The sequence below is a fragment of the Zychaea mexicana genome (assembly GCF_025766255.1).
Source record: "Zychaea mexicana strain RSA 1403 chromosome Unknown BDB00scaffold_8, whole genome shotgun sequence".
Classification (NCBI taxonomy): Eukaryota; Fungi; Mucoromycota; class Mucoromycetes; order Mucorales; family Lichtheimiaceae; genus Zychaea; species Zychaea mexicana.
This window is the reverse complement of record NW_026516671.1, coordinates 533,245-559,748: the sequence shown is the minus strand read 5'-3', so window position 1 is coordinate 559,748 and position 26,504 is coordinate 533,245. Positions and strand designations below refer to the sequence as shown.

General features: G+C 43.4%; 9 protein-coding genes across 9 annotated transcripts; 5 read left to right on the top strand and 4 right to left on the bottom strand.

Annotated features, from left to right (window-relative positions):
- The first annotated feature begins 943 nt into the window (after nt 1-943).
- BDB00DRAFT_803754 (Alpha/Beta hydrolase protein) lies at nt 944-2,358 on the top strand. The gene is made up of 3 exons (XM_053122053.1): nt 944-1,074; nt 1,139-1,630; nt 1,718-2,358. The coding sequence occupies exons 1-3, from the start codon at nt 960-962 to the stop codon at nt 2,266-2,268; spliced, it is 1,158 nt and encodes a 385-aa protein (XP_052983978.1). The 5' UTR covers nt 944-959; the 3' UTR covers nt 2,269-2,358.
- Nucleotides 2,359-2,610: 252 nt separating this feature from the next.
- On the bottom strand, nt 2,611-4,133 carry BDB00DRAFT_587581 (uncharacterized protein). Its single transcript, XM_053117954.1, has one exon. The coding sequence runs from the start codon at nt 4,066-4,068 to the stop codon at nt 2,887-2,889; it is 1,182 nt and encodes a 393-aa protein (XP_052983977.1). The 5' UTR covers nt 4,069-4,133; the 3' UTR covers nt 2,611-2,886.
- A 2,439-nt stretch (nt 4,134-6,572) lies between these two features.
- BDB00DRAFT_868315 (uncharacterized protein) lies at nt 6,573-7,860 on the top strand (the record flags this gene model as incomplete). Its single annotated transcript, XM_053126453.1, has 4 exons — nt 6,573-7,017; nt 7,146-7,169; nt 7,303-7,468; nt 7,581-7,860. The coding sequence occupies 4 exons, from the start codon at nt 6,573-6,575 to the stop codon at nt 7,858-7,860; spliced, it is 915 nt and encodes a 304-aa protein (XP_052983976.1).
- A 2,289-nt stretch (nt 7,861-10,149) lies between these two features.
- On the top strand, nt 10,150-12,171 carry BDB00DRAFT_803728 (uncharacterized protein). The gene is made up of 5 exons (XM_053122052.1): nt 10,150-10,420; nt 10,525-11,129; nt 11,199-11,304; nt 11,390-11,466; nt 11,554-12,171. The coding sequence occupies exons 1-5, from the start codon at nt 10,261-10,263 to the stop codon at nt 11,923-11,925; spliced, it is 1,320 nt and encodes a 439-aa protein (XP_052983975.1). The 5' UTR covers nt 10,150-10,260; the 3' UTR covers nt 11,926-12,171.
- A 563-nt stretch (nt 12,172-12,734) lies between these two features.
- On the top strand, nt 12,735-16,187 carry BDB00DRAFT_803720 (general substrate transporter). The gene is made up of 13 exons (XM_053122051.1): nt 12,735-13,196; nt 13,277-13,301; nt 13,416-13,420; nt 13,514-13,643; nt 13,724-13,872; nt 14,028-14,053; nt 14,157-14,292; nt 14,354-14,422; nt 14,539-14,796; nt 14,870-14,931; nt 15,074-15,129; nt 15,200-15,438; nt 15,516-16,187. Exons 1-13 carry the CDS (start codon nt 13,165-13,167, stop codon nt 15,973-15,975), a joined length of 1,647 nt encoding a protein of 548 aa, XP_052983974.1. The 5' UTR covers nt 12,735-13,164; the 3' UTR covers nt 15,976-16,187.
- A 1,803-nt stretch (nt 16,188-17,990) lies between these two features.
- Nucleotides 17,991-18,708, top strand: BDB00DRAFT_756433 (uncharacterized protein; the record flags this gene model as incomplete). Its single annotated transcript, XM_053118907.1, has 4 exons — nt 17,991-18,078; nt 18,153-18,204; nt 18,279-18,419; nt 18,504-18,708. 4 exons carry the CDS (start codon nt 17,991-17,993, stop codon nt 18,706-18,708), a joined length of 486 nt encoding a protein of 161 aa, XP_052983973.1.
- Nucleotides 18,709-19,834: 1,126 nt separating this feature from the next.
- Nucleotides 19,835-20,865, bottom strand: BDB00DRAFT_803701 (thioredoxin-like protein). Its single transcript, XM_053122050.1, has 3 exons — nt 20,809-20,865; nt 20,649-20,741; nt 19,835-20,555 (listed from the first exon to the last, which is right to left on the bottom strand). The coding sequence occupies exons 1-3, from the start codon at nt 20,837-20,839 to the stop codon at nt 20,026-20,028; spliced, it is 654 nt and encodes a 217-aa protein (XP_052983972.1). The 5' UTR covers nt 20,840-20,865; the 3' UTR covers nt 19,835-20,025.
- Nucleotides 20,866-21,653: 788 nt separating this feature from the next.
- On the bottom strand, nt 21,654-22,917 carry BDB00DRAFT_803699 (uncharacterized protein). Its single transcript, XM_053122049.1, has 3 exons — nt 22,437-22,917; nt 22,227-22,321; nt 21,654-22,145 (listed from the first exon to the last, which is right to left on the bottom strand). The coding sequence occupies exons 1-3, from the start codon at nt 22,834-22,836 to the stop codon at nt 21,795-21,797; spliced, it is 846 nt and encodes a 281-aa protein (XP_052983971.1). The 5' UTR covers nt 22,837-22,917; the 3' UTR covers nt 21,654-21,794.
- A 1,549-nt stretch (nt 22,918-24,466) lies between these two features.
- On the bottom strand, nt 24,467-26,400 carry BDB00DRAFT_587207 (uncharacterized protein). Its single transcript, XM_053117953.1, has 2 exons — nt 26,131-26,400; nt 24,467-26,058 (listed from the first exon to the last, which is right to left on the bottom strand). The coding sequence occupies exon 2, from the start codon at nt 25,913-25,915 to the stop codon at nt 24,665-24,667; it is 1,251 nt and encodes a 416-aa protein (XP_052983970.1). The 5' UTR covers nt 25,916-26,058; nt 26,131-26,400; the 3' UTR covers nt 24,467-24,664.
- Between the last annotated feature and the right edge of the window lie 104 nt (nt 26,401-26,504).

Genomic DNA, 26,504 nt, shown 5'->3' with positions numbered 1-26,504 from the left:
TCTCAGTACAACCGCCAGTGACTTGAAGACCGCGCAAGCTGGTTGAAGATGACAACTACATTATTGTATTTAGACGATAATATGTAAATGGCGTGAGATATTTGTATGTGCCCTTTGATTTCTAACAAACAATATATTCCTTCGAATACTCTACCCAGTATTATCAAATACATACAAGCAACTCGTACAGAAAGACATCGAGTATGTAATATGTTACATACTATGAGAGCATCAAAAATTTGTCGCATAAGCGAAGTGAATATGTACTGCTCAACTACAGTAATGATTCTCAACACAAAAGGGGACGGAGGCAGAGGCAGAATTGGAGAGAAACATGTGTTGGTTTTTTTCATTTGTTTGTTTAGAAAAAGGTGATGAGTATTCTATGACACACCACGATGATTAATAGACTATCACTACAGATAAAATAGTCACATATACCATTTAGATGTAGAAGAACCAAAGACCGAGTATGAAAGCGGAAAACACGATATGACTGTTGGGAAATTAAACGGTTGTAACATGCGAAAAAAAAAAGGTGGGGTAGAGCTTCGATTTTGGAATAAGAAGTATGAAGTACGAAACGTGCTACCTTCAAAGGCATCTACGCAGAAAAAAATATTCTAAAGTAAACGCGCAATAGATAGACTCCTAAAGCACAATGTCTATGAAAAGATAAATGTTCATTTACTCCTCCCCGCAAGTCGCTCTTTGTCTTTTCTGCAGAAACGCATATTTCTGACGATCAAACACCGAGTTTGAAGAGCGAGCCAAGGGCTTCACGTGCGACGGTTTACACCTACCAAAACAGGTCTCCCCATCTGTTGTGATCTCCAGGCCAAATGAAAACGGTGCTGGGTTAAAAAAAATCCAAGTGTAACGCAAGTATAGAGCGAAAGCTCGACCTGGCAGCGAAAAGTAGTTTATTTCGTACCCTTTCTTTCGCTCTTTCGCACATCATGGCCGTATCAAAGTTGGAACCTGACTCATTTCTCCATGGCCTCCCCGGCCCTCGCCCTTTCGTCATTGGTCTTTTTTGTGCCTTTATTTTGAGCAAAGCCGGCCGTAAAATGGGTATGGAGAAAACTGAAATTATTCGTTACTATGCATTAATGATAAAGATGACACCTATACTTAGCTGCACATGTCATTATGGGAAATCTTCGTAAATTATTGTTGCATCTCCCACTGCGTATCCGATGCCGTATCGTTTCTCGGATCTTCTCCTTCCCAATTCACACTGGACGACGTCTTATGCAAAACACAACTGTTCCTTATGGCTACCAGTGGGATTCGATTGCCAAGGTCAAACATGGTCACTGGATTATTCCCAACGTTCAAGGTCAAGGTGGTGCAGCATGGGCAGAGAAGACTGCTAACGATGCCGATTTGATTCTCTTTTACATTCACGGTGGCGGCTTCACCATTGGCGACTCGTTGATGTACATGACGTCTTATACATACATGATTGAGCGATTTGCCCAGGTACACAACATCAAAGCTCGCGTGTTTGCAGTCGAATATGGCCTTGTTCCTGAAGTACACTGGCCCAAACCGCGAGAGGATGTCGAGGAAGCATATAGCTATCTCATTCGCGACTTGAAAGTGAATCCTGCAAAAGTCATTTTCGGTATAATTTACATGACATAATGAAAGGGGTTCGTCGGGGTCTGGGAGTAATGGAAAAGACTAATCTTAATTAACACGAATTCTACAGGCGGTGATAGCGCAGGAGGTAACTTGACGGCAACAACCTTACTCAGTATTCGCGATCAGCTGCGTTCGGGTAGTGTCATAGCATTGAGCTCCATGGCTCGCTTGCCTTTGCCAATGCCTCGAGGTGGCATCCTTATCTCGCCATGGTGCAACCTGGAAGCCAGCAGTCCGACCTATATCACAAATGCCGCTACAGACTGCTTGCCCATACGTCATGGTCATCGCAACAATACATACATTGCCAATTTCGACAAATTGTCTAAGGAGGAGCAGGATACGTTGATAAGCAATCCAGACGTGAGCCCCTTATTTGCCAGCTATGAAGGTGTTTGCCCCTTGATGGTTACAGTTGGCGGCCTCGAAGTGTTCCAGCATGAAATAGAAACCCTGATCCAAAAGCTACAGCGTGATGGTGTCCATGTGGATGTCCTCAGTCGTCCTGATTGTCCGCATGTGTGGGTAGTTGAGCCATTTTTATCGCCCAATGTTAAGGTGTGGGCTCAGGGCATCAGCCAGTTGACAGATTGGTGCGCTGAGCGTCTTCACCAATGATGTTTCATGTAGTATGTAGCTTTCTCTTTCTTTCTTTGTATATCATGAAAAGAATAGTAATAGAATATACCTACGTACTTTCATTCCCGTTCAGCAGTTATGTGTTATTCTGCTGGTCTGTGACACTGGTACAAATTGTGGCAACATGTATGGTTCGGACTGAATACATACTTACAGCTACGTGGTATGCCATTTTACATATTATGCAAACAGCCAAAAGAAAAAGCATACTGACCGTGTGTCATTATCGATGGACAGTAATGGACAGATGCAATAGATTATATATCATCATGACGCACAGCAGCATTTATTACCCCAATTCTTCTCTTCTGACGGTCGATACGCAACCGCAGCATGTTGTTTTGTATTGTGCTGATACAGACATTATATTTATTACATTGAACGTAGTAATTATGTACTAAGGCTATATAATATTAATGATATGATAGTAGTGTACAAAATATAGATTTCTGCCTGTGGGGCAAGTATAGAGAGTCACCTTCAATGCTCTTTCTACTACGTAGCCAAAAATATTTCCCCAATCTCAAATTAAACCGATGATACTGAGCCGATCTTCCCTTCCTGCAAGATATTTTGTTGCTGATAAATGAGGAGAAACTAGTGATACTGCTGTTGCCCGATAAATTGTCCTGCTTGTGGATATTGCTGCTGCATAATTGGCTGGACTTGAACGATAGGATATTGCTGACCAGGCTGTTGCTGTTGACTGATAGGAATTTGCACGATAGGAAATTGTCCCGACTGGAGCTGCTGCTGTGGGATTTGAACAATGGGATACTGCTGATGTTGCTGCTGCTGTTGCTGATATAACTGGCTGGCAGAACCTGCTGCGGTGTTCATGAACATTTGTGGTGGTTGTGACACGTACTGCTGCTGTTGCTGGGGAGATGTACCGAATGGAGACTGTGTGTAGGCGTAGTATGGCTGGTTGGCGGCTACAGTCTTTGGTTGAGGTGGCCAATACCGAGTAGAAGCAAGTACGGCGTACAGCAGTCCCAGAAGCCCAATAACATCCACCATGATTAAGGAAATGATATTAACGGTCATGCTTGTGTAGATGCTTTGCGAACTAATAACTGTAGCTACAGTGTTTCCGATGGTCGCTAACACAATTGTGCAAAAAAAGCTCAACAGCGAAATACTGCAGCATTTCAACTCTTTCCATCCCATGGCGAGGTGGGCAATTGCGTACGCCACATATGCCCAAACACCGTACGTGCTAAATTGTAGCATGCCAATGATCACATTGGGAACTACGGTAAAGTCATAGGATTTATAGCTACTGGACAAAGTCGCGCAATAAGCAACGTTGACGATGATGAGTATAAGAGTCCACAGGTGTGCCAAATAGGTAGGGGAGAGCTTGCGCGCGTTGCTGTATAACTTTGTACGAGGATTGCTGTCTAGATTGTAGGCAGTGGTTCCGCTGGGTACTGTCGCTGGTCCTGTTGCTGCTGTGGCTGAAATTGATGAGTTTATGACTGTACGGCACACCTCGAAAAAAGCGCTGAACATGAACGGAATGAACATTTGGAACATAAACACTCGAGATAGAGTGCCACTGATATAAGCGCTATTGGAATTTTCGCTATTGCCCAGTGCGGCCACCATAAACGTAATGTTTCGAATGCACTGAAAGATGCCAGCCAGGAACATAAACACGTATCGCCAGTAGAACTGCCTCTTGCGTGCTGCTTGAATAACGGCACCTACAGCTGCTATAGCTCCTAATAGAAGTGGAGGGATACCAAAACCGTATACAGTGCTGTAGTAGTCCATGATGACCGGAGTTGTGCTTATAATAAGAGATCAAACAAAGAGTAGCAGTAAAAAAGAGGTTTGCCTAGAATCTGGTGTTTATATAGCAGCCGCATCGAGCTGTGCGATAATTTATTCAATCTTACAATATGTGGCTGTGTCGACTTTTTAGGGTGGTTTGTGCTCAATCGTAACGGTAGGTTTGAACCAATTGAAGTGGCTGTGCCTACCTTTCTCGTAACTTCTGTAATCTTTTAAAAAATGAAAGGCAATGTACAGTACCATCACAATTTTTGTTAGTTCTTTATGTGATTACTTTGGGTTCTCATATAAAATTACATAAGGCACAAAAATACCGGCGTTTTTACTCTTTTTTTTATCCAGCTTCGCGCGGAGACAGCTGAGCACCAGGACTGGTGTCACGTCTTGAATCGCTGAAAAGCGGGTGAGATACTGTACTGTGCGCTGTCATAATTTGGAACCGATCTGGACACAAGACTATTGACAAAAAACACTGCTGACAAGACAAAGCACATCGCCGAATGGAAAAATATAATATCTTTCCAGTCAGGATAGTGCGGAAATAGCCACGACAGGACGAGAACGCATTAGCCGCGAGTCAAATTTGTCAAGTAAAAAGGAACCAATCAGCAAGTGTGCCTGAATCTCAACTTCAATGGTACGACCAAATGTGTATTAACCAAAAGGACGAGGAGGAAAATAAACACGAAATACACAATATGCATCGGATTTACAGTCATGCCTACTGCAGCGTGGTCCTAAGTATCAGATATGTTTTTTTTTTCGAATGGAAAGATGTTGCTCGTCGCCTAGCCACAAATCAAAAGTCATTGACCAACGATCGGATTGGATGCGACGTAATGGACTTTGTAAGAGTCGCTTCTGTCCCAAGAACTACTATTTGTACATTCTCTGTGGTACACTCAACGTAATCTTCTCTCCCCTTTAAACGAGTTCTGTAGAATGCCACAGAAAGTAGTGGTGGTGTGAGACGGCGTTTGTTGGATCCCACGACATGCGCACAAGCGTACGAGCAGCGCAAGGTGCGATCGGGCGTTGCGCTTAGGAATATCCAATAGGATATCATCGAAAATGATACGGTCGATTACGAGCATCTTTATTCCAGCTTCTACTCCAATTTTGTGGTTACTTGGTCAAAGAATCTCTCCATCTTATGCTTCGGGGAACAGAGCAGACGCAATACTGTGATACGATCCATGTGTAATATTTATCATCACGGATTGGCGCTGTTGGAAAACATCTTGTCGAATAAGTTTCAATAGTACATACTGGCAATTTTTCAAAAAAGAGCCACCACCACATTACAAGACTACAAGAAGGTTAGCTTAACGGAAGGTTTATGCAGGTTACTTGCGCGAAAACCATTAGCAGTAAGACCTTGCCGCTAGCAGAGGATTTAACAAGTGAAGGGACGGTCGACTACATACAACCGATGCCAAAAAGTCCGGAGTCAGGCCTTGATCAGTTGGAACTTGCAATTTCTCTCCAGCAGCCTAAAGACGGTCAAGACAATAGCAAAACGGGGACGGTGTATCTTGGCATCCAGCCTGGTGAAACGTCCAGCAACCATCCATTTACTATTTGTTATTCCTCAAAGCTCCATTGTTTTTCCAATCGCGGTTCATAGTGCTTCAAAAGGATAGGCCCCTTGATATTCATTGTCAAAAGAGCACCCAATCCATCAAGTTCAATCTTACAGAAGATGCTGTCTTTCATACTAAAAAAATCCGCCATTCTTTGTAGGATGCCATTCACAGAAAGACGCGGAGATACTAATTTTAGTTATTTTCCAGTACTTCGAAAAAGATGGGGATTACTTTAAAGCTATAGGAGTATGCAATGTACAGTGTGCTGAACAGCCGTGCGTACTGATTATGATATACCCTTTAAACAAACATTCACTACTCAATAAGCTGTAGTACATTTTTGCTGTTATACTTCAGATCCGCTGTCCTTGGGGAAGCTTGAAAAACTTCTTGTTTTTTAATATGATAACCGAACGGTATGTGGTTTTTTGTCTGTATTTTGCATGATGATGATGATATGGTGTGTATGTAAACAAACTTGTGGAGGTAAAAAAATCGATAAATATAGTAGCATCTAACAAAGGAGATATACGATCCCGTTGAAATGAAGGAAAAAGGGCAAAAAAAGAAGGAATTCTATCATCACATAGCAAAGAACAAAGAAGGGCAACGTTCCTCCGATTCCATTTGACCAGCTTCGTTCGTCGGCATGAAAATTTAGCGGATGGATCAAAACAAAGAAAGTAAAAGTGCCCATTACTCCTGCTTGCGGAACACAATGAGCAAGCAGCTATGCTACCAGCAACAAAAAAGTCGTCAGTCTCACATGGTATAAATAGTGTCGTGGCAAAGCAAGGTATTAACTGCCCTTCACTTCACCCTCTACTACCAACACCACGCACCCCATTCTTTTTTGTTTTACTCTACCAGCAACCGAAAACCATTCTTATCAGCAAGATGTCGCGGAGAAGTAGTCGCATTCAAGGGATAGCGCCTGAAGTGTCCACTAAGGAAGCACAACAGAGTGTACAGCATCGGCAGCGGGAACAAAAAGAGAAGCCCACATCCAGACCCACACCCAGAACAGGACCAGCTCAAGCTGGTGGACGAGGTCGTGGTAGTGGTAGTGGCCATCATGCAGAAGGACAGCCACGACAGGCTTCTACTCAAACGGAGAAGCAAACTGCCCGGACATCTACTGATGTATCACCCCTGAAGGACGAACAAGCCGTCATTGAAGCCGTCAGAAATATTGCATATCGTGCGCGACAAGACCGGCAGGCATCGTCGTCCAGTATGGAACAACAAGAATTTTCAATCTCGTCTGTCCTCGGTAAACGCCAGCGGGATACGACCAGTGAAGACGAAGGAGATAATGAGGAACAAGAACGGAAAAATAGGGGTAAGAGAGAATCACTCCGTCCCAGACACACTTCCCCTGTATATAAATGGATTGCTTTTCTTTTTCTTTTTTGTTTTGACATATATATTGACTGTTTCCTCTTTTTCAACATGTATTCATTATTATAGCACGTTATCGACACCGTATGCAACGTAAGTGATATCGTTTCTGTAACACTACCGTCATTTTTGAATGTGCGTCTATGATACTTGATTGACTGATATGTTTTGTTGCTGTCACTTGTTGTTGGCTGCTATTCCGTGTCCATTATCTTTAATATTAAAGAGATGTCCATACGTTTGCATGAGCCTCCGCAGATGGCCAGAAAACCTTTCATCGATCAATACAAGGATCGTATCGAGGACGAGCTAGAGGTAGCAATCGCCGAAATCTATGATTTTCTACGAGAAGGATCAGGAGAACGGAACCGAGATCCATGCATTGTTCAAGAGTAAGTAGCCCCAGCTTTTAATAATATATCTATTTTACTGTTTCGTGCAACCGTTCTTGAACTCGCTATTCTAAACTGTTCCCTCTTTCCCTCTATATATGATATATAACAGACGTACGGATTTCTTGAACGATTGGAGCACGCGTATCAGGGATTATCAACTGGTCGTCATGACGAAAATGGTCGCTACGCATCAATACCAAGAGCTCATTTGGAAATGGGAAGAGATCTATGACGATTGCGCCAACTTGGCCAATACACCCGTGGACGAAAATGATATCGCTGGTCACCAAGCTCGTGCCGCCCAATTTGTGATGCATGCGGAGGAGCTCATCAATGATGGCATATTGAAACTGCCGGATATTGTTGCTCATTTTCAGGAGCAGCAGTGAACATACATTGAGTACATTGGGGTTGAAAGAAACGGAACTGTATTTGTCACCGTTTTCTTCTTCTCATGAAGCATAACAGAAGAAAGTCAAGCTTAAAATCAGTATTTAGCTTTGTTTGTAGTAGTAGTAGTAGTGGTATGTAGCGATTCTTTCAATTCGTTCATTAAAATAAACGTTTTGTAATAAATAATAGTGACACTACTGTACCTTGTATCAATATTCAGTATTTCACTTTGGTAATCAGTATCATAATTTCGTTGACAAAATATTCTTTTCCTTAGGTATGTACTCTATGCAGTTGGTTCGTGTCAATTGCGGCATTGTTTCTTCTTCCTTCCTTTTCAAATAAACTGACTATGTTCATCATTCAGCAAAGAAAATTTCTTGTAGAGCAGAGCCGTGGCTATAGAATGATACCAATATTGATACATTTCTCGAATAATAAACGACGACACAATAGCTAATATATAATGTAAAATGGTCAGTGAAAAACGATCGTTTTTCTGCTGCACTATTGACTGAAACATGCATCGTGCTCTTCCTTAGCGTTGATCTCATCGCCTATGTGCTCGTTTGGCTATTGGACAACAGACAAATCAAACAATTGCTAAGAATCTAATCGATTGTTCTATTTCTTCACAACGAATCTCATACTAAAGATACGCGTTCCCACCCATCCATAGCTCTTTGGCCTCTTCTCTTCTGCTTCTTCATCCTTCTCCTTCCTCCTCGTCCTCAACTGTACGTATAACTTTTGGGAAACGGGATCCATTGCATGAACGTGCGTGTGGTGGTGTGCATGTCTGTCAAGAAGTATCACGACGACTCACGATCAAATCTCTTGCTTTCTTTCATTTCTATAGCCGTCTCCTCCTCGGCCTTGCCCGCCACTTTTTCTTTTTTTTTAAAACAACATTATAAGTGGTACTGTTTTAAAAGAGGAAAGAAACCAAAGTGTACATAGTATGTGTCAAAGATGATGACTACTGTGGTATTGATTACTCACGATCGAGCCGCTTCTTTTTTTTTTTGATAGCTCTCTCGCTCTCTCTCTCTCTCTTGCTCTCTTGCTCTCTGTACACGACGTAAGTATTCTTTTTTTCATGCTACACACATGATGCTTTCTCTCTCCATTACCCGCCGCTATCTATCGTGATATTGTTATTAACGATTCATCCCGCTACTATATCCTACAGAGGCGCCTGCCCCAAACCACAAGCCTAGCCCCATGCGCTAGAGTTCCGTTTCGCCACAGTGGACATGGATTTGGTGAGACTTTCACCTCCGTTCGTACAGAGTTAATATTCTTTCCTAATAATTATTGTGTGGTGCTCTATGTACAGTAGTCCAGCTGTGGCCGTCGCTCCAATGTGGCGTAGTACCTCGTGGGCTGCCCGTCGACTGTAAGTAAAAATCCGATTTTCTTTTTGTTTTTGAGGGTTATAGGAAAGAGTGTCTCTTGAAAGGATCTTTTAAGTGTTCACTCTGTTAATATTACATTATAGGTGGTAAACCCTTCTTTTTACTATGCTTTGTGGCCTCTTCTTCACCATCATGTGTCATGAAGTAGTAGAGAAGATATGATTACTAACTAGAAATGGATCATCATGTATGTTGCCCGACGTCTGGTCATCCTTTGTTCCATTACTCAATCCTTGGTGAATTATATCTTGAGTCTCTTTCACACTGTCCACCGGTATACATTGTCTATTAGCCTACCAACTGATGTGTACTGATTATTCTTTTCCTGTATGTTGGCCTTTCCTTGCCTTCTCATTCTCCTTATTTCGCACACCCTTTTCTTTATCGTCATTTAATCTTGTGTACACTCCAAAATCTTGTAATTTATATCTCTTCATTTCCCAATCCACGCACAATCACCCCTCCTTGTTAGATACTCTCATGCAAAAATCATATTTTGTTTCATGTCTTGGATATTAAGACTCAACAATAAAGTACAGAATGGGGTCCACTATGCATGTGCTTTGAAAGCAACTGATCGATTTGATTTTGCTGGTTCGGGCAAGCAATTATAAAATATTCAGCATAGTTAAACGGCGTATCATGATTTTGAATCTTCTGCCCATCTATGATAAACGTAGTTCCATACATCGCTTTAATAGACAAATGTTATCCAAAATAACATTTTTATACTCATATATACTAATCTCTCCCAGCATCTCTTCGTGATGCAGTCAGTAGATATACAGTCAGAAGCCTATGACAACTACTAAAGCAAAGAGGATTGAACTTTGCTATTGCCAGCAAACCCCTTTGACTACAGTTGCCAACAAAAACACCCAAAATAATTCATGGTAACACGAGAAACGGAGAGTGAGAGACTCCAATAAGCGTTCTTTGTTCACAAAAACGTACCCCTCTTGTTGTTCTTTCTTTACAATGGATCAATACACCGATGAGCACACAACGTTTGAATACAGCTATAGCATGCGGGGTGGTGGAAGCATCAACCATCCCAGTGTGGACCGATTTTCAGACTATTCGGTAATGTCTGAAAAAGGCCACCATCACAGCAACTATTCACTGCACAATATAGTAGGTAGTATATACTCTCTCACATACTCACCAAAATGTCCTCTTTTCCGAATCGAATCACACCATTTTTTTCTTTCCTATATACTGATCTGAGGATTTGCTGAACAGAGAAGTCAAAACGATCAAAAAACGCGAAACACGTAACACAGCAGAGACAGCGAGCGTCGTCACAACCTACAACAAACATATTGCTTGGTATTGGATCATCGTCTTCTTCTGCTGCTCTCCTTAGTCGATCATTCGTATCTGAGCCAACAATGCGTTTGCGCCCAGCAACCACCGGAAATAGCAGCTATCTATCATCATCAATAAAAACGTCATCCTTGCATAACAGTAGCAGCACCAGCAGCGCTAGCAGATCATCCGTAGATCAAGTGCTTTCAGATAGGCCTTCAGAAACACGATTACGGATTGAGCGCTCAATATCTAACATTCGCGAACAACAAGCCAGATCTGCATCACGCGTATCATCATCATCGTCACCCAATATAAAGAGTGATTTGGGATACCAGGGGCGTACCAGTATGACCAACGACCGTCATCATCGACAGCAAAGAACGACAGCAACAAGTAATGATGCTGTAGGAACGCTTGATCCGCGCGAACTGGCTGTTAAAGATCATGCGTGGGAGACTGACTTTCAACAAAGGACGATGGATGCTATTGATGAACGATATAAGCAAGTGACATCATCTCTAGAGGCGCGTATCAAGGTATTACTATATAAACTTAATCAACCTTGTTTCTTGACCAATGGTAGATTTTGCTAAATAATATAGTAGATATTAGAGGAGGAGATGAAAAGGGCAAATGAAGACATGGAAGTATCGCGAGAATACGTGAGTCAAATACAAGGACAGATCTCTTGCGACGCACCAGTCGATTGTGGTACGTGTGTGTACGTAGATAAAAGGGGCAAAGGAAGATGGCTAGGTGGAAGATACATAGCACTAATGACTATGCCACCTTATAGGCGTACAGACGAGCATTCAAGGTGTCCGTGAAATAAGCGATTCAGAATCCAAAAAGAAAAAGATAACTGCTTTTGAGGTATAGCATAATTTTCTATTATTGTGTTTAATTAAAATGTACCAGCACCGCCATGTACTAAATCCCACATCCATTTTTGTCTGATAGGAGCTATTAAGGGAGCTTGGATTCGACAACATGCATGACTTTGATAAAGCCGTGCATGATTGGCGGACAAAAGCAAAGTCATTTGATCAGGTACAAAGCTTTGTGGATCGTGTCGATGATGTGATCTGGGAAACGCCCTTCATATCATTGCTAAGTGTATGCCAGCAACACAAAAACCTGATATCGTTGATCCGTAACTCGGCTGAGGATATTTGCGAAACACATCGTACACAATATGAGAAGGCATTGTTGGAGGCTGAACGGGATAAAACACGGGCGCATAGCAGTATGCCTTATTCATCCGAACATTTGGACGTCACCTTTGAAAGATTGGTGCGCTGGGCGCATATGGTGCGTCATGTAACCTCATAAAAACAACCCAAATTTTATTGTAAATATGTTGTAGACCCACCCATCATCCGTTGTTCCCTCCTCCGCCCCCAATCTCGGGTTTCCTATATCAATCCAAAACAGCGATAAATAAAAAATCATTTGGCGCAACAAGGACGAGAATGAATCGCAAATGTTTATCAGCGTGTGACAATATGAGAAAAACAGGCTGGTTATATCCCGTGAAATTACGAAAAGGTTATTTCTGGTTAATGCTTAAAATCTCTGGATCTACAATAGCATAAGTTTTCGCTGACTCGTGCTAAGTCCAAGCCCGCCCTATTGTATGACCTATTTTTAATATTCACTATGCTGGTGCATTGTGCTACAAGATACGAGCGGCAGAGCTGAGCCTTTGTGCTATAAAACCTTTTTTCCTCTCTCGCATTTTGGTGGTTCCATTGATAACAATATACGTGATACATGTTTTGGAACTTCCATGTTGCGAATTTACCCGTACTTGAATAGCTGCTAAGAAATAAAGTCTAAATAATAAAAGCAGGAAGGGGGTGGCAAATTTGACTGGAGCTACTTTCGCTGTATGATATATGCGCTATGCGGGGAAGAAGGGTGTAAGTGATCAACTTTGAGGACTGTATGTATCTGTTGATCGGCTGGTGGCGCCATCGTCCGGATACACCCTACCGAAACAAGAGGAAAAAGGGAGGAAGGAGCATCATCGCATCGTCACCATCATCATGACCCCTAAGCTTGTAACACCCAACACCCAACAGCACACACAAAAACGGAGTTGGGCTGGCTATAGTAGAAAGTGTATTAAAACAGGGCCGCGATAACCAAAGATGGCAAGTAGCGTTGTTGCCATGTCAATGCGTTCGTTGCTTCTTCTCCGCAAAATATTCTCTTTTTCCTTTGTATCCGCCTTGCTCGTGTGCGTGTTTTGCTTGTGCGCCTTTTTCTCCTCTCCTGGTTTATCAAACCTTCTCCTCCCACTTGAGCAACAACAACAAGAGAACTGGTACTTGCTCTGCTTTTTTCTTCTTGTGTTTTCAATCAAACGATCACCGATGACTAAACCATGACTTCATGACTACAACGACGACGACGACGACAACTCGAAACCATATAGTAAAACGAGAAAAAAAAGTGGGGGACGACGGCCTCATGTTCTTTTGTCCTCATCGCTATACTTTCTACGAAATCTTAAAGTATATTTTACGTCATATCACGGTCGGCATAGAAAAATAAAATAAAAGCGATATGGCGGATACGAGACTCTATTTAATTTGCAGGTACAGCCGCGCATGCCTTTGGTTTTTGCTATTGTATGGAGAGAAGAGGAAAGAGCTAAAACTGAATTAACATCATCTAGCTTTGTTTCTATTGGCGGATTAATGGTAAGAACGCACTGATTTCTTTATTGCTGTGTATATACTTTGGCTATATCCATTCATCCAATATTAAAAAGAAGAGGGATTGTTTCTTACTTTCCTTTGTTGGAACGATTACAGTATGGGTAAGTGGATCCTTTTCACGGGCTTTATTCTTCTTGTTGGCGGGTGAACAAAGGAAAAGCACAAAGGTCCTGAATTCGATGATTGTATTACAGGTACGACACAGCCGTCCTCACAGCATGCCTCGCATTGCCAGAATATCGCCGAGTGTTTTCGTTGAACAGTGATGCAAATGGCACCGCAGCCGTAGTGGTCTCGCTTGCTGCATCATTTTTCACCTCTTTGGTAAGCGGTACTAGATGCCTCTGTTCTATGCTTTAAAGTTCTCCCGATTTCTAATCATTGGGTCCTGTTGGAACCAAAAGGTGTCTGGATTTGCGGCAGACGGAATTGGACGGAAAAAGTTCTTTTACGTTGCGGCTATCTTTCATATCATTGGGAGCATTATCCAGATAGCCGACCTGCAGCTGACTGCATTGCTAGTAGGAAGAGTTATCACGGGCTCTACTGTTGGGTATGTACTGGGGCACACACACACACACACACGTATGGTGATGACGACAGCCATGGATGCACACCATGTAACGTTTCCTATTACTCACACTACTATTCCCTATACTGTTTCTCTATGGAAACCCCCACCCTCCAATTGGTCCTTGTGAACCACAGAATGCTCAGCATGTCTGTCCCTTTATGTAAGCGCGCAGCCATTACTACTAATTTTACTACCCCTTGAACAAGTAACAAGAAACTTCCAAGGGAAAAAAAGACAACTGAATTGACTGGCCTTTTGAATAGATCAGAGCGAGATTGCAAGTCCTCAGAACCGCGGTAGGATTATCACGCTATATCAATTAGGCGTCACGCTTGGTTTCTGTATTTCTTCTTGGATCGCCTATGGAACCGCGGATCTAATCAATAATTTGTCGTGGAGGTAATTCCATTAGGGTTCTGAAGAGGATATTCAAACGTACTGAAAAGCTAGGATGATTTAGAGTTCCTGTTGGTATCCAGATCGTACCTGGCGGAGTCTTGTTGCTCGGTCTATCATTAATCCCAGAAAGGTAAAAAAGAAGAAGAAGAAGAAGAAAAAACAATGACGATGAGGAGGAGGTGGTGGAGGAACGGCGACAATAGCAATATTAACAATTCGACTCAATATTTTTTTGTCATAAGCTAGCCCTCGATGGCTGATCGCGCGTGATCGATATAACGAAGCTCTGAGCATTCTTGCGCAGATCCGTGGGAATAAAACAGACGATACGGAAATTCAAATGGAATATACCAGCATTGTTCAGGACGTGACCTTTGACAGAACATTTACGTCAAGAAAGTTTTGTGCCTTGTTCAAAACGGGCATCGAGAACTATCGGAAACGGACAGTTCTAGGTGCAGGCATCCATATCTTTACCCAGCTGACCGGTGCGAATGCATTGCTGTACGTGTTTACTATGTATACTGCACTCTGCTTATGTAAAAAGATTGTGTTAGGCTTATGCATTTTCATGCAGCTTTTATTTACCGAGAATCCTGCGATCGGCAGGTTTGGCGGAAGTGCATGCGGTCTTGATAGGTATTCTCAGTTCCGGACTATTATAGATAGGAAAACAAAACACACACGAAAAAAAAAAAAGAGAGTCTGTGTGCGTGTGTACAGTGTGGTTCTCTCTCAGCTGACACCACTCTTGGAAACGCCTTTGTTATGTGACTTTTAGGAAACGGTGTGGCTGGGTCTGTGAACTTTCTCGGCACCCTTCCAGTATTCCTCTATGTAGGTCTTGTACATCGGTAGGAAACAAGTCAAGGAAGGGTGAAATACAATATTAAATTTTCCAGTAAAGGTAGATCGATGGCCGCGGCGACGAATTCTTGTGACTGGGGCAGCGCTAATGGCAGCCTGCTTGTTCACCGTTGCAGGTCTCATGGGCGGATACAGCACCATGGTGTCACCACCTCGGATCCACCTGAATCCGACCTCCTCGATTGACGGCATCAATATTGAAATCCACAACCGCGGCGCCACCTACGGTATCCTTGTCCTGCTATGTGTTTTCATTGCCTTATTTGCACTAACCTGGGGGTAAGCCTGAGAAATAACTGGAAGCGGGTAAGTCACTTTAATTCGGGTTTTTGACAAAAAACAAATGTGGTTGACAGGCCCGCCGGATGGATTTATCCTGCCGAGATTTACCCGCAGTTGATTCGCGCTAATGCCATGGGTGTGACGACTGCAACAAGCTATCTATTCAACATCATTATTACCCTTGTAACACCTATTCTGTTCGAAACCATACGTTGGGGCACGTATGTTCTTTTTGCCGGGTTTTGCGTGGTCATGGCATTGGTGATCCACAAGTTCTTTCCAGAAACATGCGGTCGATCGCTCGAAGAGGTGAACTTGATATTTAGCGGCGCGTTGGTGGACCAGCAACCCGGTGCACACCATCCAGAAACGGCCGCAGAGGCTCTCTCAAAAATGCAGCAAATTCAAGTCAGAGACCGACGCAAGCGGCTGGCACAAGGTGGACGGTTGACGCTATGGGACGATGTACGGATATTGTCTTCCTCGTCGGATGCGGCAATTGCTATGGAGCAGGCAGATCTCGAGAAACGATGATAATAGTATTTGTCTCTTATAAATTAGTACACAAATTATGTATATGCGCTAACAACGTGTTTGTTGTTTTGTAAATTTCAGAGTTGCCTTCTTTTTTTTTTGTATAAACATCTTCTTGCTAATAATATTATACTTAATATGTAATACGGTCTAGGGCCGCTTTCTTCAACTCGAACTCCCTTCTGTATCATACGACTAGCTCATGAACTTTGAATGAAGCGGTTTTATATATCTATACATGCAGCATCCTTCTCTTTATATCCACGGCGCAAAACAGGTGTTACCATATTGCGACAACACCTCTGGCGCAGCTATTCCATACTTGCATGACCTTGAGCATTGGATTGGAGCGTGTTGCAGACTCAGACAGCGCACATTGCTGTTTCCGAATCAATTTTAAAAGTGTGCACATTCACATAGCACGATTGAGAGGCAAGGGTTTTTGAGGCTTCTTCCATCAACGCCACAAGTTTTTATAGAATAATTTCTGGAAGCCGTAATGTATCAAAGCATCATTTACTACATCGTACTGCGGGTCGCAGCCCTTTTCGAATGTTATGCCATGATGCTCCAGCTAAATTGATGGTTTTCCTGCAATGAAGTACCGTCCTATACTACTGCAAATCAAAAGATTCATCAAGCAGCTGCTGATGCATCATTTTTGTGCATATAGCAACGCCTGTTCTAGTAGTGAGTAATACTGAGTGGCATTGGCAACGATTATTGAAAAAGACGAGCCTTCTGAACCCATGCGCTTTGGTGTTTAGCCTTTGCGTGGCTCGTTAGATTGAATGGTATATTATCATACATAAATAATTAGGGTAATTATGATGAGTTAAAGGAAAGAGCAGGTGTAGTAGAAATAATGCATCGTCGCTATCATATGTTGGTCTGACTTTAGGACTCATGGCGCGTACTAGGAGCGATTACACCCCAAGCAGGCTGTTCATCGTTGTTGCTTGTTGGATTTGTTTTATGCTTTTGAGCATTGAAATCGACAACAGCACTTGCTTGATCTACCATACAAAGTGTGTCAGTGGGCCCATCCGAGCTGCAAAATCACCCACGGATGTCGGGAAGAGCATGGGGCTCTGGCTTTGTTGAACGGAAAAATAGATTGATGGTCGGTCCCGCACCAAAGGAAACCAGATACATCTTTATTACAATATCTGAAATGGCGAGACCCACGTTCACATGTTTATCTATGTCAGAAATTAGGAAAACGATGAAATTAATACATATTCATAACTTACCCTTTATCAATTTCGAGACTTATAACGCGCTTCGTACTTCTCTCGGCCGTGGCTTCCCTGCAAGCTTCGCAGCAGCCACACTCGCACTTATCACTCTTCATCAGAAGGTCCGTTTTGTGGGTACCTTTCTACTGTATCGCTTATTGCACGGCCACTATGTCTCCACGCAGATTTGACGAATTCAGCACTATTCGATGTGTACGAGGCCATATTACTTTTACAGGAGATACAGATGACTCTTATATCTACGTATTGCCGAAAAATACTGAGTGATGCTGGCGTGCGATATATCCGCCTCGTCAAAATATATCTGCTTATATCGTTGGTTATCCGAGGTTATTAAACCCGGAGTGCTTATATTTGTGTGCATGGCGGGTCAGTCACTTTTTCACGGATGAGAAGAGAAACCAGAGGCGAATGATATACAACTTTATCAAAGATCAACTAATTTTAAAACCGTCTTAACCAGAGCTTCAAAATATGAGCAGCATAGGCTAAATAGATCTTTAATAGTACTAGTAAAAAACATATGTCGTCACGCAGAGCGCAGAGTCTATATGAGAAGCGTGCATTGACGAAGGTCACCGCGATGATCTGACCACTCCGCTCGTTTCCAAACTATCAATCACATCCAAGAACGTGGTGGGTCACACTGGAGGGACCCACCCTGAATTCTTTTTTTATGCCAAACCAGTCCTGGTGCCCCCTTTTTCTTTGTTCTTTTTCTCACACCACTTGCACGCGCCAAACAACTACAACATTATGCGAGCCGCTGCGTTTCTCCCGTTCTTGGCATTACTCGTCACCATGGTCAATGCCTTGAAGGAACCACCTAAAACTTTGCAAATCGGTATGAAAAAAAGGAGAGAGATACTTTGCCATTGACGAGACAAAGGAAACTGACTGTTCAAGTATGACCAATAGGTGTCAAAAAGCGCATCCCCGAGGAAGAATGCAAAGTGCGATCACGCGATGGGTAATAATACAAGTTTATATTCTGAGAAGTTGGAGCAGCAACTTACGTACTAACGGGTTGTTGTCCGGACATAGCGACTTGCTCTCGATGCATTATACGGGAACCTTGTTTGACACGGGCGCCAAGTTCGACAGCAGCCTCGATCGAAACCAGCCTTTGGAGTTCACGTTGGGCAAGGGACAGGTCATCAAGGGCTGGGATCAAGGCTTGAAAAAGTAAGAGCGAGACATAACATGAGTAGCGGTGTGCTTAATACTGGAAGAAGGTCTCATTTATCAATGTTATATGCTTTTGTGCAGCATGTGTGTTGGAGAGAAGCGTCGGTTGGTGATCCCACCTGAGTTCGGGTATGGCGCACGCGGTGCCGGAAGCGCGATTCCGGGCGGTGCCACGCTTGTGTTTGAAGTGGAACTGGTGGGTGTGAAGCCTGGCGACCATGTCTATCCCGGCGCTGGTGCTGCTGGTGTCGACAGCAAGCTCGGCCTGCTAGATTCGATTGAGTAAGTAGTTCTACACGTGGCTGCTGCACTGCGTTTGGGGTGGGGGGGGGATGAGTAGACACGCTAACGAGGCTTTAAACCATTTCAGCTTCCAATCGCCGACCGTTTTAGCTGGCGCTGCAGTGATCGTGCTCGCGATCGCCTTTATTGCCAAGAGTCTGTTTGGAGGAGGAAAGGCTGTCGAAGCCAACACCACTGCCAGTGCAGCATCACCATCATCGTCATCGTCTTCGTCGGCTGAAAAGAAGGGCAAGAAGAATGGTGGCAGCAGTGCTAACAAGAAGAAGTAGCAGTATATAGCTCTTATGTCCACAGTAAAAAAAGAAGGTCAAGAAATTCCCTTTTCTATGTGTCGTTTCTATTTGCCCACCAATGTCGTGTAACGCTTTCAATGCGATGAATGGGGTTCCAGATCATTATTGCCACGTAGTATGTCCCAACCATGTACACTAGTGCTTCCTTTTTATTTCCCTGATGGTGCAGTGGTGCACACACACATTTACAAAGCGAAAAGGGGGATGGAGATGGGGCTGCTGATATCTTGTTATTTGCTGTGTTGTTTGCGCTGGTCGATGTATGTACAAAGATGTGTGCAAAGAGGGGTGGGTTGGAGGTATACGCAGGTTCTTGTTTGATTGATGGATGTCCGTTCAGTTGCCAGTGACCTTGTCGGTCGCCTTCTGAGCCTGTTCCTTGGCCTTTTCAGTTACTTCACCAGCAATACCCTTTTCCTGTTGTTGTTGTTGTTGTTGCGCTGCAGCAGCAGCTGCGGGTGCCGTGGCCTGTGGTTGTTGCTGCTGTTGCTGGGGAGGTGCTTCATCGTAGTCACCGATCCCGTACAAGGAGCTGTTGTTGTGTTCGCCAGAGTCGCCATCACGCGAGCTGTCCTTAGACTTGAAAGGGTTGGGAAGCTCGCCAATATCCATGGTTTTTGTTAGAATAAGTCTAAGTGTAAAAAAGAAAGAGTGGGGGAAAAAAAGGCTACAGTGCTCGTTTCGCGAAGGCAGCCTTTTGCATTTTTTAAGTCTTATTATATCCCACTTTGACACTCCGCTACACAGAGAAACCCCATCCAACTGGCTGGCTGCCACCTCACAGATTAAGGTTTTGCAGCACTAGCGCTTCCCATTGATGCGCAACAGTGTCATGTTGATCACGCAATTTGGTTCTATTTATCCACGAGAAACCGATTGATACAATAAGTACATACATTAGAAGCTAGTTAAAGGGTACAGAATACAGAGAGCAAGTTATGTGCCTTCTTGGTTATACAGAAGAAGGGAGGGGGAGAAAGAGTAATTATACAAAAAGTAGGCGTGACTTAGAAGGGAGAAGGAGTCAAGCGAAGGTAGGGACGAACAACCTTGACGCCCTTGGGGAACATCTTCTGGGCCTCTTCGGTCGAGACGGAAGGATGGACAATGACATCATCACCCTTCTTCCAGTTACCGGGGGTGGTGATGCGGTGCTTGTCACCCAACTGAAGCGAGTCAATGACGCGCAAAATTTCATCAAAGTTGCGGCCAGTCGAGGCGGGGTACGACAAAATCAAGCGGATGGTCTTCTTGGGATCAATGATAAACACAGAGCGGACGGTGAAAGGGACACCTTTGGCATCCACGTTGGTGGCGTCCTGCTGATCCAACATGTCATACAAGACAGACACCTTGCGGTCGGCATCAGCAATGATGGGGAACTGCAGCTCGACGCCGTTGATCTCGTTGATATCGGCAATCCACTTGTTGTGGTCGTCCAAACCGTTGGCGGACAAGCCAATCACCTTGACGTTACGCTGGTCAAACTCGTCTTGCAAGGCAGCGACCAAACCCAACTCAGTGGTGCAGACGGGAGCTGTTTAATGCCGTCCCCAAGATTAGGACCTTTCTCTGCCTTCTATCCCGTTCCACCGATTATCCCCCATCCATTGTATGTATGTCCACTTACTGAAATCAGCTGGGTGAGAGAAAAGAACAGTCCACTTGTCACCGATGAATTCGTGGAACTTGATGTCGCCCTTGGTGGTTTGGGCTTCAAAGTCTAGATACTTGCGCGTCAACATATGCTTTAATTCGACAAGGCCAGTTCATGCAATCCTATACTTTACCAGGAGCTGTCGAGCCGAGTCTGAGAGACATGATGGTGATGAAGAAGAAGAGTTGTGTATGAAGAAGAAGAAGAAGAAGAGCAGGAGGAAGCTTTGGAGAGGGGAGCGTTTTTATGCTAGAATTCCCAGGCCCGATGATTGGGTGCCCGGTGGGATTGCGCCATCGAGGGCTTCTAACCGCTCATCTTGTCGCTCGTTCTTGCGTTACAATTTTTCATCAAAAAGGGCAAGGAGTGTCCGTGCCTTCCTTTTTTCTTTTTTATCGGATCTAAAGGAGATGGTGTGGAAACGCCTTGTTCGTCATCGCTCCCTCTTGTAGTGGCACTTGCGTGTAGCGTGTCTCTTGTGCTAAATCTTGTAAACTCGCCCTAATGCCGCCAAGCTCAACAACTCCGCATCCCTCTTCTTATCATGATCACGCTTCTTCCGTCAGATCTGCTTGCAACTATGTGATTCTTCGTCTTCTTTTCTCAGTATTTCTACGTATCCTCTCATTCTAAAGAGAGACTCCAGCAGACAATTATATACTATCTGTTCACCGACGTGTACTTGGTTGTGCTTTACTATGTATTTCTTTGGGCGAAAGTCACAATGATGGCCATAAAGAAACTACACACCACTCATCCAACAGCCTCGTAGCTTTACGCTATATTTAGTGAAAGCTTTTTGTTTCTTGTACTGTAGATGGCTAAATTAGATGACGAGAGCGAGTCGAGACTGTATACCAATGACAGCTTACGGGAGGATGGCAGAATATTATCCGAGTTTCTTTCTCGACTATCCACGTGACCACGAGCTTCAAATGGACAATTCTGAATGCACAAGTGCTGTACTACATGCATGCCCACACGCATTTGTTTGTAATATATTGCTCTTGCTTCTATAAGTTTCCGTTACTTTTATTTCAAGTTGTTGTGGGTATAAAGACAAAGAAGAGTGATGGATAACACGGGAGGCATTATCAATATGTCATAGCCCACGGTTTTTCATAGATGACCCGTCGCTTTCGCAACCTTTTCTTCTTGTTCTCGAGCTGCTGCAAGCTCTTTTAATGTTTTCAACATGTCCTCGCGAATGCTTGCACTCAGTTTTTCGACAGCTTCAGAATCTTCAGAAACGTCGTCAGTAGGGACGGGAGGAAGTATTTTGATGCGAACAGTGCCAGGGTTGAATCTCTTGGCTTTTGAATCGTACAAGTAGTCATACTTTTCCATCACAACGGGAACAATAGGAACCTTGGCTTGGACAGCCATATAGAATGCACCCTTTTTGAATGGTAGCAGGTCAACGACGCCACTACGTTGACGCGTTCCTTCGGGGAAGATCCAAACGCTAGTCTAATAATTGCAGCAACCAAGGTCACATGTTATACTTCAAAAAAAAATAACTACTGTACCCTGCTGTGCCATTCGCATTACCTGCTTTCTATGAATATCTTTCGCTGCTTCTCTTGCGGCCTTCACTGCACCATCTCGATTCTTACGATCCAAAAAGATGTTGTTACTTAATGACACTGCGTTGATAAGATTTGTCAGCCTCATCGTTAGTAACGAACTACTCGAATGACACTTTTCTCTGATGTATATGCTCTTTTCCTCTCTTAGACCTGAGGCCAATCGAAAACTTACGATACCAGCCCAGGATGGGATAAAACTTGATATCTTTTTTTGCCACAACGGAAGTAGCCTTGGGGAACACATGGCTTCCAAACGCCATATCCAGACTGCTTTGATGATTACAAACAATGACTTTCTTGCTGTTGTCCAAGTGTTCGGCGCCCTCAACTTTGACCGATATGCCGGTGAAAATACTGAAGAGATAATAGTAAAGACGCGTGCTCGTCCAGTTGATCAAGTCGGCTCGACCAAGGATTCGTAAGATTACTGCAATGGCCATGCCGTAGGTTGCAGCGACGGCCAAGCATAAAAGATTAGCCACCGTGCGGTAATAGAAGCCTCCACGACAACAGTAAAGAACAACAAATATTGCTGTTGTGATCGCTAATGTACTTGTTGTCGAAAGGATCATTGCTGGTAAGTCACGTTTAGGAATGTCGAGCAAAAGAAGAAAAGATATGAGTATGGATGCCCCTTTTTATATTACTTGAAGCAGTTCAAAAGAAGCACGCGGCCTCCTAATGTATTAATATTATGTATCATGACAGCAAACCTAACCAATTGTCATGCATGGGCCGCGGCAGCTTTTGGGTTGATTGTTGGTTACACCAGCTACCCAAAATCTGCTTATTACATTTCATGCTTGTTGGGACGACTGACATAGACACGATGAAACGACCCTTCATGCTATTGCTATTTTTATTCCAAAAGAAAAACACGTTTGCTCATAACAACTATGTGCGAGCTGTGAAAATGAAATTTCTGGCATTTGAAATCATTCTGTCCATGCATCGTGTCAAGTAAATGCAGACGTGATTTTTAGAAACCAACCCTGTTTGATTATTTTCACATGATCATGCTGCCATATATTATAAACGACGCCACAAGTTATGCCCCCCCAAAACCCCTTTTTATTTGACAGCTGTCTTATTATTTTGAGAAGCGCAATAACATCTTTAGGTCGTAGTGCTAGAATGACTAATTTGGCAACCGCGGGTGTGTCGAATTTTTGTCAGATGTTTGTTGATCTGCTGTTCGATTAACATACAGTGGACCCCCTTTAATTTCACACATGAATTTTTGTGACATTGAGAGATTGTGAAAGTTAACGCATATTAGAACCAAATACATCTTCTAGAGCAAACATATACGCATGTACAACAGACGTCCATGTTTCCTTGCATACTGTTGTAGCAACACACAAGTGTGACTCTCGTTATGATGTTTATAGGTAAAGGCGCGTAACAATCATGCTCAATAACACATGCTGTTTGTTCCGCCATTAATGATTTCTGTCATTCCCCTCATAAAATGGTCCCCCGTTAAGATCACCCTCAGTTGTGTCAATCTTCCTGATTTTCTCCTCCCAAATCCAACTTCAAGGCTGCTCATAGCCGCGAGAATCAGCAGTTCTATCTCATCTTTAGCATCCAAACTTTCGAGTAATGTGGTGATGCTTCTAAGCTTTCCTTGTGTCGTGCAGCAAGCTCAGCGTGGGTCATTTCTGGTATTGCAAGCTTCTTTGCATCTATAAACCTTCATTGCTCAACTGTAAACGAAGTATGCTGTCTTCTCTGTGGTGCATCAGCAATCTTATCCATGAAAGAGCACAGAAAATTCTAGCCAACCCTCACTTATTGCAACCCTCAATACTTGAAGTCAACTCTTCATGATACCCCTTCAGGGTTTCTTTTAACGGGGAAGCAGACACATAATGATGTTACATGAATTACCAATTCTCAAGAAGACGTTGCTACTATATATGGATCACGTAAATCACATAATTATTCATAATCTATTTATCCAATGCATTCACCTGGATTGACCTTTCACTCACGTATCCTATATTACTTGATCCTCGTGATGCACTATTCATTGAGAGCAATCCATCCCGTTCAATGCACACGCTGTGCATTGTTGCCAAAGAGATACCTTTTCTTATAGATAGAGAGATATAACTTAATAAGGTTTCAGCCCTAAATGATCCGTTGGAATTGCTATATGCGAAGATGTAAAACTTTCATTTATATTTTCTTATCAATCTCAAACTTTTGGTGAAGTTACTGGCGGTTGAAAGTCAACGGATCTGAAGGAAAGGGATGCACGGTGCTAGCTGTGTGATCTCATTGACCTAATTTAGGCATTGCTCCGTTTTTCTTCAGATAGATACTGTAGTAAGCAGTTTTACTGGTATAATCATCACAGAGAAATAAAGAAATCATTCTTGAATGACTAATAAACTACAGTTCTTGTAAACATTTAAATGATTGGGGAACCCTTCCATGAAAGTAGTACATGGTAGTTTGATGAACACGAAAGCATCCATGGATATATAGGCGTTTAAATGTCTTCCATCTGGATAGTAGGTCCTGGATTCCATCATCGTCAATCCTGGAGCAGCGAATCAGCGTCATATCGATCAATGTTTTGACTTCACCCAAGCGTGCTAAGGCAGTATTCGTAATGCTTGCCATGGCATGGAACGTGATTTCTTCGAGCAACGTCGTTGATGACGTGGCAAGCGTATCTGCAAACTGATCCATTGCACGCTCGGCAATTCCTTGGCATCGCCGAATCGTCACTTTCTGCAAACTCTTGACTCTGGCTAATGCTACCAGTGTACTGTCCTTGACTGGTGATAGATCGGAGAAACATACAATACGCAGTCGGTTTTCGTTTGCAACCTGGTCAAAAAACCATGCCAGTCCATCATCCGTGATCCGTGTGTTTGTTCCTCCTGCGATCTCGAGATGTCGTAGTCTGGCTAGTTCAACGAGGGTATAAAAGACGTCGTCCGTCAGAGAACTTGTCCTATCCAGTTTGATGGCTTCGAGGTTGGGACATCGTGAGATCATGGTGCATAAGATGGCAGTACTGCATCGTTCGAGTGAGAATTCGATTTTGCGTAGTTGGTAGTTCAGTTCAAAGATTGCGAGGGATGCCCATGGTTGGATCAGCGTGGTAAAAGATCGATCGCCGTCGCCGATGCCTAAGGCCAGTTCTTCGACAGTGCCTCGGTTTTTGTTGATATATTGCACTACACCTTGAGGTCCAATGATATCGCTCGTGTAGATACTTAATGAACGTAGCCCGCCGTGCTGTCGTTGTTGATGGCTGTGGTTATTGTTGTGCTTATACTGAAGGGATCGATTGTGCCCATTGTTATGGTTACTGTCGTTGTTGATATCTGGAATTTGCTCCCAATGGCCGCTGCTCTTGAGAATGGTGCTTCTGTTCAAACTAAAATACTCAACCAAACTGCAATACAGAGGTATCAGGCGTAAGCAATCGGGATGGCATTTGTAGAGGATTAGGCATAGCATATTCGGACAGTGTCTCAAAACAGCTTCCAATTCAGTGCTTTCAATTGACCTGTCCGTAAACAAATCCAAATGTGTGAGTGCAAAGTTTTGGCTTGCTCGAGCTCCTTTGACATCCTGACGTCGCAAGTTCCACGTGTGATAGGTAAGATGTGTGAGCGAAGGGCACATGGATAGGATGGGAATAAGTGGAGGTGGTCGAGGATTGGCGCGAGCAAACTTGAGGTTGAGTTTTCGTAAAGAGGTGCCGATTTCTCGAAAAGCAGAGAAAAATCGGCGTACAGTAGGCGCTTGTCGAAAGACAGTATCAATTTCTATCGTTTGATGAAAATCAGTATATAAGACGCAGTGTTTTTTGCGCGGCATGTAGTATACCTAGCAACAACCTTCTCGGAGTCTTACCTAATGTTTCCAGATTAGATATCTCCCGATTACTAATCAACTTCAAACATGTGTCCGTGGATTCTCCACCGGCATCAATCTTCAAATGGCGTATATGCTTGCTGACGGTCTTCACCAACGACATCTCATATTTTGAATTGACTTCCAGCCGCCGCCAGGCTTCTGTGCACTGCAGCACTCGTGTACGCCACGACCGTGAAATGTCCATACAAACTGTCAATTCGAACATTGGCAAATGGCAGAAGATATAAGGCATAAGATCAAACGGTAGCAACGAGACTATATCCATTCGTTTATCCCGTCTTAGTATCGCCAAATTCAGCTTATCCTTCAACATGCGATACTGAGCATCTGACTC